General features: G+C 59.0%; 1 protein-coding gene across 1 annotated transcript; it reads right to left on the bottom strand.

Moving 5' to 3' along the window:
* Positions 1-557: 557 nt before the first annotated feature.
* Positions 558-10,774, bottom strand: LOC133359684 (histone H2A-like). Its single transcript, XM_061578197.1, has 2 exons — positions 10,650-10,774; positions 558-1,248 (listed from the first exon to the last, which is right to left on the bottom strand). Exons 1-2 carry the CDS (start codon positions 10,718-10,720, stop codon positions 840-842), a joined length of 480 nt encoding a protein of 159 aa, XP_061434181.1. The 5' UTR covers positions 10,721-10,774; the 3' UTR covers positions 558-839.
* Positions 10,775-10,781: the final 7 nt, after the last annotated feature.

Below are 10,781 nucleotides of genomic sequence, written 5' to 3'. Positions count from 1 at the left end.
GTCTGCTCCAAGCTGCACTCACGTAGGTACATACTTGTGCAATACTATTATTTTTTTGCAGAACGGTTACTACTACTTTATTGTTTCTTATGTTCCACTCCGTCTACGTTTCCATCTACTTATTGGCGCCCATTTTTTGCCATTTCATTTTATTATAGCCATTCAATTGTTCGGTCCTACCAGCCCACCCCACAGGGACCTGTTTTCACCAACGCACAGCAATATTCGTTCCAAGACCAACCCCGGGCACACGTCCCACAGCCCCTTTTAACTCCTCAATCTCCGCTCCCAATACACATTCGCGTCCAGCACGCCTGGTCCGGGTGACGTCACTGCCCTTTAACCCCTGACCCCCCCGTCCAGCTCTTATTTCCCGCGCGTGTGAAAAAAATTAAGATTGATTGGTGCGTGTTGTCGTGAGAGCGGAGATGTCGTGTTTTCGTGGTGCGTGGTGCGTGAGGGTGGCTCGCAGATCCCTTGAAGTGCTTGAACCATTCTCCGACTCCTCTTCATATGTAATCTGACCGCTCAAAAGAGCGAGTTTTATTCTTTAAAAAACACGATACTTTCTTCCAATAGGCATCCCAATTTATTCTAAACCATGTTCCATGATTGATGCAATGTTGGAATGCTGCTCAAATACCGTTCCTAAATTAGACAAAGGGTATCTGGAATGAGCAAAGCATTCGTTTAATTGCGAGCAATTTGGGACGAGGGCAACTCGACGACGGCGTCCTTATTAATAACAAAACCCCTGTGTACGACTGACCGAGCTCTTTGCAAGCAAGTGGGTGGCTCTGAAAAGAGCCGTTGTTGTGGTGGTAGAGGCGGCGGCGCGTTCACTTCTTTGCCTGAGAGGTCTTCTTGGGCAGCAGCACGGCCTGGATGTTGGGCAGCACACCGCCCTGGGCGATAGTCACGCCGCCCATGAGCTTGTTGAGCTCCTCGTCGTTTCGCACGGCGAGCTGCAGGTGTCGGGGGATGATCCTCGTCTTCTTGTTGTCGCGGGCGGCATTGCCAGCCAGCTCGAGGATCTCGGCAGAAAGGTACTCGAGCACGGCGGCCAGGTAGACGGGTGCTCCAGCGCCGACCCGCTGGGCGTAATTGCCCTTGCGGAGCAGCCTGTGAACGCGACCCACGGGGAACTGCAGGCCGGCGCGGGAAGAGCGGGACTTTGCCTTGGCGCGAGATTTGCCACCGGTCTTGCCGCGTCCAGACATCGTTAAGGGACCTAGGATGCAAAAAGCACTGGAGACAAAGTACGAACGATTTGTGACGTTAACACGCACCACGGGAGCGGCTTTTATAGCGGAGACGAGGATCGTAGAGCGCGCCGCTGCTGATTGGCTCCTCTCGGTCGAGTCCCGCCCTCTCCTTGAGCCACCAATGACAAGCCGGGACGCGAGGATTCGATGTTGACTTTCATCATTTGTATCCATATATATTTTAATGCGCACACGCATCTTATGAATTAAACAATGCGATACACGTACTTAATAGGTTCAAGTTTTAAACATGATAGAGTTAATTTATGGGCACGTGCTGGCAAGTCAAACTTATAAGCGGATTCCGCAAATATCAATGTATTATTGATTATAATCATCATTTTGAGGGACCGCATTGGTTATAAGAAATCATTGTGATAGCCTTGAGCTCGTGATTGATCGCCCACGTGCCTATACGGTGTATATATATATTCCTTTAACCGCCTGTTCGGGCAATGCCTAAAAATATATGTGCGTGAATAATTCAGTCTCAGTTTGCAAAATGTGAACTTCTTATCAGCTCGGGCTTGAAACAACATAAACCAATATCTTTGGGTTTAATCAATATATATAAAATCGTGAATGTCTGTCTGTCTGTCTGTGGATGTCGGACCATACGCACTTTCATTGGACGCCGGTTGCCCCTGGCAACGGCTAGCGACGGGCTAGCAGTTGCGGGGTGGACGCCATCTTTAATTCCCGTTAAAAATAGGCGCACGCATTAACACGCGACTCTGAGGTAAATTCATCTAAGTTTCACGTCCTCTTTACTCCCCCCCCCACCACAATGTGTGCTATTACTATTATAGGGTCGGTAGATTATAAAATTATAGCGATTACACAGTATTATTGAAGCGCGGGGGGGGGGGGGGGGAAACGGCACCCGTACCCAGCGTCAGCCGGGTGGCAAAATCAGGCGAGGCGGGAGGCTCTGCACGGTGCTAGGCCTCCACACCACCACGCGACTCCGAGGTAAAATACATTTCACCAAAATAACTCTTTTGTTGTACATTATGTAAACATGGTTTCACAACGCTTATACTGTGGTGCCACAGCGACGGGGCCGCTCTGCCGAGCCAGGGAGCCGCCCGGCTTCCCCCACCGCACTGCCCCCAATCACCCGCCCCACATAAGCACACACCCGCACGCATCCCCCCCCCCCCCCCCCCCCATAAAGCTGGAAGGGAAGGTTACCTGATCGACCGGTTTTTATCCGAGAGACCCTTATCGGGATTAATTCTCACGGTTTCCGGCGATCAGGGAATTGGATGACCTCCCCCGTGCTACGTGGTACCGCGGCGCTGCTGCCGGCCTTAATATGGTGTGGTCGCGGCGTGGGGCATTCGGCCACCGCGGTTGAGGCGCATTTCCCCCCACACACACCCCCACGAGTCGACGGGGCAAGCAGGGGAGGCACGGGACAGCATGAATAGCGGGGTCACAGGGGCTGTTGCGCATAGTCAGGGAGGGTTGGGATAATTGCGCTTGAGCGCGCAAGCCCCATTGGTAGGAAGGGTAAGGGAGTAATTAGGATTTACGCCTTGCACGCAGCACACTGATTAGCATATCAACAGCGCCTGGGGACTGCCGTGCGCGGGCTTGGGGTGCACGAGCCCATTGTTCAGCGCAGCATCCCCTTTGGGAGGTAGGGAGGATAAATAGAGGAGCGCAGAGGGGAAATCGCTCTCTTACTCCAGCGCCAGGCGACCAGACGCAGCTCGAGCCAGCGACCCGGACGTCCGTGCGACGCACCGAGGCACGCGGTTAACACAAGGATCAGCGGACCGCCGTGGACACTTAACAGTGAGTAAGAAGGGGAATTAGAATCATAGCCGATAAATAGGGAATAGGTACAGGTTTAGTGGAATAGGCCAGCCTCGTCGACTCACTGATTCAACATCAATTCGCAGGTGGCATATAATAAATCATTAATAGCGAAGCGTGGTCTCGCGTGATCTTGTCGTGCAGTGTGAGCGTGTGGGTGCGCTGTGTGCACAGTGGTTCGCCACGTGAGTGAGCGCTGCGCGGAGCTGAGCGCGCGGGTTGCGTGTGGGAACGCGTGTGGTACTGTGTGTGCGTAAGCTCGCAGCGTGCGTAATCGGCGTCCCCCAGGTGCGCGATCATAGCGTAATCGGCTGCGCATTGTTGTACGGTTTATCTCGCGCGCACGGCGGCGGCGACTTTAGTCGTTGTGTCGGCGTGTGCCCCGCTTGCGTGTGCTCGTTACGTGTTATAAGTGTGAACGCGTGTAGTACGGTGTAGGCGTAAGCTCTCGTCGTGCGAAATCGGCGTACCCCAGGTGCGCGATTGTAACGTGAGCGGCCAGCGCGGCGCAGAGAAGCGCAAGAGTGAGTGCCGTACGGAGCTGTGTGTGTGGGTGTGCGCGTACGTAATTAACCATGCCTGCTACGCGGACCCGCGGTGGAGTGGAATCCTCGGGCGACGGCTCCCACCCCATGGGTGAGGAACTTAGCAGCGGTTCGCTTAGCAGCGGGGGGGCGATTGATGATGCTAGCCCGGCCGTTAACATTATCGAGGGAGGGATCTCGGGGGCTAGCGACCCCCACAAATTGGTGTCAGAAGCGGTACGGACCCCCGCGTTACCTCACGCTAAAATAAGACTAATATTTACCGGCCGGGGGGCCCCTTCGTGGAAGGCATTCGCCCGCAATCTCTTAGGGGCCAAGGAAATTAATGGATGGACGGACGCGCAGGCAGTACGTCAACTTAATATGAATCTTGATGGGCGGGCAGCCGATTTTGTAGAAGCGTTACCCGCGAGCGCACAGACACAGCTAGAGGAGCTGATGCACCGACTCGATCAGCGCTTTGGCACGCGTGACGAGGAGGAAGCAAAATCGGCCTTAGAGGCGCGCCGGCGCCAACCTGGCGAAGATCTACGTGATTACGCCGAGGATGTGCGCGAGTTAATAAAGATCGCACGCCCGGGGTACGCAACTGATGTTATTGAGGAACTGGCCGCCGAGAAAATCCAGCGGTACCTGTCTCGCACGGCGTGGTGGCAGCCAGACATGAGCTGCCCACGTCTTCCCTTTAACACCCTTGTCGAGCGCGCACGTAAGTGTGAAAGAATTCACAGCGAACGCGCGCAGCTCCGGGGGCTGGGACGAGAGCGCGCCATTGCGAGCCTGCTCTCGGAAGACGAGGAGGAGGAACAGGAGCTCGCGAGGAAGGTAAGGGGCCGGGAAAGAGAGCCTCCAGTGTCCCGCGAGACAACCCCGGGATGGGTTGCCGGTATACAAACGGGTATAAAGGATGTCTCCGGCCAGGTAAACCAGGTACGCGAGGACGCAAATAAAAATATGAAGACCATCCAGTCTGAGATGGGTGAGCTACACTCCACAGTAGGGGGGCTGGCCGGGAAGGTATCCCAATTAGAGTCCGAGTTGGAACAACTGCGTACAGGGAGAGGGAGCGGGCAGGGGACCCACTACGGAGCCGCCACCCCTTCCCGGGCATGTTATGTGTGCGATCGCCGAGGGCATCTAGTGAGGGACTGTCCTCAGGTCGCCCGAGCTAGACAAGAGCTAAGGTCAAACACTAAGGCCCCCCTAGAGAGGGGACCACCGGGGGGTGAAATCGACGTAGCCCCGACACAAACAAGCTGTGAGAATAATGGCGAGCGAGTGATCTCCACACAGGTTCCAGCAACAACGCCCACAAAAACGGTGACTCCTGGCGACTGGCTACGGGAGCTGGTGGCGGGGATCACGGGGGCCACGTCGCTGGTGGAAGGGGAGGTAAACGGAGTGCGTACCCGCATCCTACTGGACACGGGGGCGGTGGCCTCGCTCGTGAGCGCAGCGCACTGCAGCGCGATCGGGGTCGACGTGCGTCACCTGCAGGCCCCGGACCGCGCGCTGCACACTGCGAGCGGAGCCGGAATGGGGCTGCTGGGGAAAGCCACCCTAGAGGTCCGCATAGGCAGCCAGGTGTGCACGCAGGAGTTCTACGTGTCGAGTGCGTTGTGTCACGAGTGTATCGCAGGCACCGACCTCCTAGAACGGTTGGGACTCAACGTGCAACCCCGCCAGCGATGCGCCACCATGGAGAGCAACGGCGAGCGGATACCGTTCCTGGGACGAGAACCAACGCGCCGCCGCTTTGCACCTGTGGCCGCTATCCTGGCGACGGCAGTCACCATCGGCCCGCTCACCGAGATGCTGGTGCCGGTGGCAACATCCCCCACCGACCCCGCGCTCCGACCATCAGGGGAGGTAATGCTAACTCCTCACCCGGAGTTGGCAAAACGGTATGGGGTTGTGGGATCCGCCACGTTGGTAAACGCAGATGGGGACCGATTGTTTATGCGGATGTTTAACCCCCACAATACCCCCGCGATACTGCGACGGCGCACCCCGATAGCCACAGTACACCCCCTGCACGCACGCCACTCTAACGACTCGGTGTTCGCACTCTGGGCTGAGGACCCCGGTCGTCCTGAGGGTGAGCAGGACCTGGCCTGGCGAGTCGGCCCGACTCCCCGAGCCGAGGTCGTTCCCCTGCTCGACGCGTTACATGTACCATGGGCGGACTTACCTAAGGGAGAGGCCGATCGGCTGCGCGAGTTACTGCGGGAGTATGCCGACGTGTTCAGCGAACACGACTCGGACGTGGGTCGGACCGACCTTGTTAAGCATCAAATTGACACCGGTGCAGCCCGACCCATCAAACTCCCTGCGTACCGAGTGGGCGCACCCGAACGCGCCCAAATCAAAGAGGCAGTTGGGGACATGCTTCGCGATAACATAATTCAGCCCTCGGCGAGCCCCTGGTCAGCCCCGGTGGTACTAGTAACGAAAAAGGATGGGTCAACCCGGTTCTGCGTCGATTACCGTAAACTAAACGCAGTCACGCTCGGCGATGCCTTCCCCATACCTCGCATCGACGACACCTTCGACAGTCTCGCAGGAGCGCGGTATTTTTCCACCCTCGATCTGGCGTCCGGTTACTGGCAGGTGGAGATGACGGAGGAGGATCGGCCAAAAACAGCATTCACCACCCCGATGGGCCTGTTTGAGTTTCGAGTGTTGCCGTTCGGACTCACTAACGCGCCCGCGACGTTCCAGCGGTTGATGGAGTTGGTGATGCGGGGCTTGCAGTGGGAACAGTGCCTGATTTACTTGGACGATGTGATAGTGTTCAGTAGATCTTTGTCTGAGCATTGGTCCAGGCTTCGAGAGGTGTTCCAGCGACTGCGAGCGGCTCATCTCAAGCTCAAGCCACGTAAGTGTTACATCGCACAACGCGAGGTGGGGTACCTCGGGCATCGCGTCAGCGAGGCAGGCGTGCGCACCGATCCGGAGAAGGTACGCGCCGTAGTGGAGTGGCCACGGCCAAGGAATCTGACGGAGATCAGATCATTTTTGGGGCTCGCCACCTATTATCGTCGATTTGTAAAGGGATTCAGCGAGATTGCACGCCCCCTCACCCAACTCACCTCCCCTAAGCACCCCTATCAGTGGACGGGGGCCTGCCAGACGGCCTTCACCACTCTCAAAGACCACCTCACCCACGCCCCCACCCTCGCTTTCCCCGATTTTACCACCGATTTTATTTTGGACACCGACGCCTGCAGCAGCGGGCTGGGCGCGGTGTTGTCACAGGTACAGGATGGGACGGAACGAGTCATCGCGTACGCCAGCCGGACCTTGAGTGGGGCCGAACTGAACTATTGCGTGACCCGCCAAGAGTTGTACGCCGTGATTTTCGCATGCAAACAGTTCCGGCCGTATTTGTACGGCAGGAGATGTCGCGTACGCACTGACCATTATGCTCTGCAGTTTCTGCTTACATTCAAGGAGCCGCGGGGGCAGATGGCCCGGTGGTTGGCGCAGTTGCAGGAGTACAACCTGCAAATCGAGTATCGGGCTGGCCGGACGCATGCAAACGCGGACGCCTTGTCGAGGCGACCCACGGTGTACGCCGAGACGAGGGCGGAGGAGGCCTGCCCGTGTTTCACGGGGGGACGCTGCCGGCAGGCAACGGACCCCCGAGAGGCCGCGGCCACTGACCCCCCCCCAGCGAGAGAGAGGGCAGTGTGCGCCACGGAAACCCTCACAGGTGGCACTGAGGATCCCGTCGACCGCCCGGCAAGCGCGGGACCCGCGGCTCGGGACCCGATTGGACGGATCCAGGAGGACGTCGGCTGCGCCTTCCCGGGCCTAAACGACGAGCAGCTGAGACAGACCCAGCAGCGAGATCCGGATCTGGCGGCAGTGGAGGTGGCACTGCGGGAGGAAAAGAGCGCCCTACCAGGACCCTGGAGCGGTTTGTATGCCCGGTTGTGTGTGCGGAACGGAGTGGTACGGGAGTTAACCGAGGCCGGCCAGCCGGGGTGCATCTGTGTTCCTGCCCAGGTGCGACCCCAGCTGCTACGGCTGGTGCATGACCACCCACTCGGGGGCCACGATGGGGAACGACGCACTCGAGAGACCCTGCGTCGCCAGTATCTCTGGCCCAAATTGGCACAAGATGTGGCCGCCTGGGTGCAGGGCTGCCGGGCCTGTCAGCAGTGTGGGCAAAAGCCGGCGAGGTACCAGGTACCCCTGAGGCCGTTCCGAGTCAGTCGGACGAATCAGTTGGTCGGAATCGACCTGCAGGGGCCCTTTCCACGATCCCACCGGGGCAACCGGTATATTCTCGTAGCGGTGGAATACTTCACCCGCTACCCCGTGGCGGTGGCTATCCCGGATAAAACAGCCCTTGTAGTGGCCCGGGCCTTCGTGGAAAACTACGTACTTAAGTGCGGGATCCCCGAACGAGTCATTACCGACCAGGGTAGTGAATTCGAGGCCGAACTATTTCAGGCGCTGTGCCGAGAGTTCGGGATCCAGAAGGACCGAACCACGGCGTATCACCCCCAGGCGAACGGGATGGTAGAGAGGATGAACCAGACTCTGGCCGGGAAGCTTAAACGCATGGCGGCCGCGAATCAACAGGACTGGGACGAACACCTTCCCTATGCCCTGTTCGCCTACACCACCGCCGTTCACACCTCTACAGGACAGACCCCGTTCCTAATGATGTTTGGTCGCGAGTCTCGCCTGCCCGCAGATCTGCTGTTCGGTGTTCCTCCGCCGCAACGGGAGGAAGGGAGCCACCCCGTGGAGTACTTGCTGGAGACCCTGCGAGGGGCCAGGGGCCGAGCCTGCCCGCACGGAGAGGCCGCGCACCAGCGGCAAGAGCAGGGCGCCCGACCCCGTATGGAGCCCCCCTTCTACACTGCGGGCTCCGAGGTGTGGCTGTACACTCCCCGCGTCGGTGCCGGACAGGTGGGGAAGCTGACCACCTACTGGCGAGGACCCTGGATTGTGAGACGGCAGATCTCACCATGGACGGTGCTGATTCAGGGAGGAGAGAGGGGCCGGGAGATGGTGGTCAACATCCGCCGACTGAAGCCGTGGCGAGCAGCCCCCGAGGGGGGGAGCCCCGCCGTCCAAGTACCCCGAAACCCCGGGGTCCCCCCACCCCCCGTGCCCGGGGGCCTCGCGCAGTACATGGGCCCCACGGAGCCCCGGGCTCCGAGGGGCCCCGGGCGGGGCCGGGGGCGACGAGGACGGCGACCCTTAAACCCCACCGCCTCTGAGTTTGTTCCCCAGCCCGCAGGTGCCAGAGGCCGAGGGGAGCCGTTGGAATGGAGGAGGAGACCACCGCCGGAGCCCCAGGAGACGGAGCCGCCACCCCCGAGGCCAGCCACAAGGGCCGGGCGAATCCCGCGGACCCCGCGGCGATACCTCGTGGGGGCAACCCAGGCGAGGTGCTCAAGTCAACCCGGGACGGGGACTGGCACCCCGGGGGGCTATGTGGTGCCACAGCGACGGGGCCGCTCTGCCGAGCCAGGGAGCCGCCCGGCTTCCCCCACCGCACTGCCCCCAATCACCCGCCCCACATAAGCACACACCCTGCACGCATCCCCCCCCCCCCCCCCCCATAAAGCTGGAAGGGAAGGTTACCTGATCGACCGGTTTTTATCCGAGAGACCCTTATCGGGATTAATTCTCACGGTTTCCGGCGATCAGGGAATTGGATGACCTCCCCCGTGCTACGTGGTACCGCGGCGCTGCTGCCGGCCTTAATATGGTGTGGTCGCGGCGTGGGGCATTCGGCCACCGCGGTTGAGGCGCATTTCCCCCCACACACACCCCCACGAGTCGACGGGGCAAGCAGGGGAGGCACGGGACAGCATGAATAGCGGGGTCACAGGGGCTGTTGCGCATAGTCAGGGAGGGTTGGGATAATTGCGCTTGAGCGCGCAAGCCCCATTGGTAGGAAGGGTAAGGGAGTAATTAGGATTTACGCCTTGCACGCAGCACACTGATTAGCATATCAACAGCGCCTGGGGACTGCCGTGCGCGGGCTTGGGGTGCACGAGCCCATTGTTCAGCGCAGCATCCCCTTTGGGAGGTAGGGAGGATAAATAGAGGAGCGCAGAGGGGAAATCGCTCTCTTACTCCAGCGCCAGGCGACCAGACGCAGCTCGAGCCAGCGACCCGGACGTCCGTGCGACGCACCGAGGCACGCGGTTAACACAAGGATCAGCGGACCGCCGTGGACACTTAACAGTGAGTAAGAAGGGGAATTAGAATCATAGCCGATAAATAGGGAATAGGTACAGGTTTAGTGGAATAGGCCAGCCTCGTCGACTCACTGATTCAACATCAATTCGCAGGTGGCATATAATAAATCATTAATAGCGAAGCGTGGTCTCGCGTGATCTTGTCGTGCAGTGTGAGCGTGTGGGTGCGCTGTGTGCACAGTGGTTCGCCACGTGAGTGAGCGCTGCGCGGAGCTGAGCGCGCGGGTTGCGTGTGGGAACGCGTGTGGTACTGTGTGTGCGTAAGCTCGCGGCGTGCGTAATAGGCGTACCCCAGGTGCGCGATCATAACGCAAGCGGCCAGCAGACGGCGAGCGCTGCGCAGAGCGGCGCAAGAGTGGGTGTCGCGTGTGTTCACTCCGTGTGTGATACAGGTGCGCGATCATAACTTGCGTAGTTGGTGTGGAGTTGGAGTGCACGGAGCGGCGTGTGTGTGTGTGCATACGTTCGTTACATGTCGGATACGGATGCGCATTGGTAACGTGCCGCACAGGGCTATACTGCGAGCACGGCGTTTGATTGACGATGATGTGCGCACGTATGCTCGCAGCGTGGGAGCGCGGCGCGAGGCTGTAACAGTAGGGGCGTCGCATTCGAATGCCGGCGAAACCGTAGCGAGTAATAGGGAGGTGGGGTAACGTAAACGGAATAGGGGATGCAGGCGGGAGGGACCCCGGGGGCCAACGGCCCCCACAATACACAACACCAACGTGTGATGTTGCAGAATGAGCGGCGGGGTATAGAAAATGAACTTGATTGTCGCTTACGCCTGACGACTCGTGAGAGCCGTGACCAGCAAACGAAGGTTTCCGGCACCCGAACTTTGAAGGACACACATGGAAGCTTTCTCACGAGTAAGTGGTGGCTCTGAAAAGAGCCTTTGTGTTGTGCTTTGAGGG

This window comes from Lethenteron reissneri, chromosome 65 (genome assembly GCF_015708825.2).
Source record: "Lethenteron reissneri isolate LAM-NWPU_2019-01 chromosome 65, ASM1570882v1, whole genome shotgun sequence".
In the NCBI taxonomy this organism is placed as follows: Eukaryota; Metazoa; Chordata; class Hyperoartia; order Petromyzontiformes; family Petromyzontidae; genus Lethenteron; species Lethenteron reissneri.
This window is presented reverse-complemented; position numbering and strand designations above follow the sequence as displayed.

Bases quoted from the DNA above. Each gene is read 5' to 3' on its own strand.
- LOC133359684 (XM_061578197.1), bottom strand. From the start codon at position 10,720: ATGTGTGTCCTTCAAAGTTCGGGTGCCGGAAACCTTCGTTTGCTGGTC. The intron at 1,249-10,649 runs GTAAGCGACAAT...CTTTGTCTCCAG, and splicing joins GCTCTCACGAGTCGTCAGGC to TGCTTTTTGCATCCTAGGTC.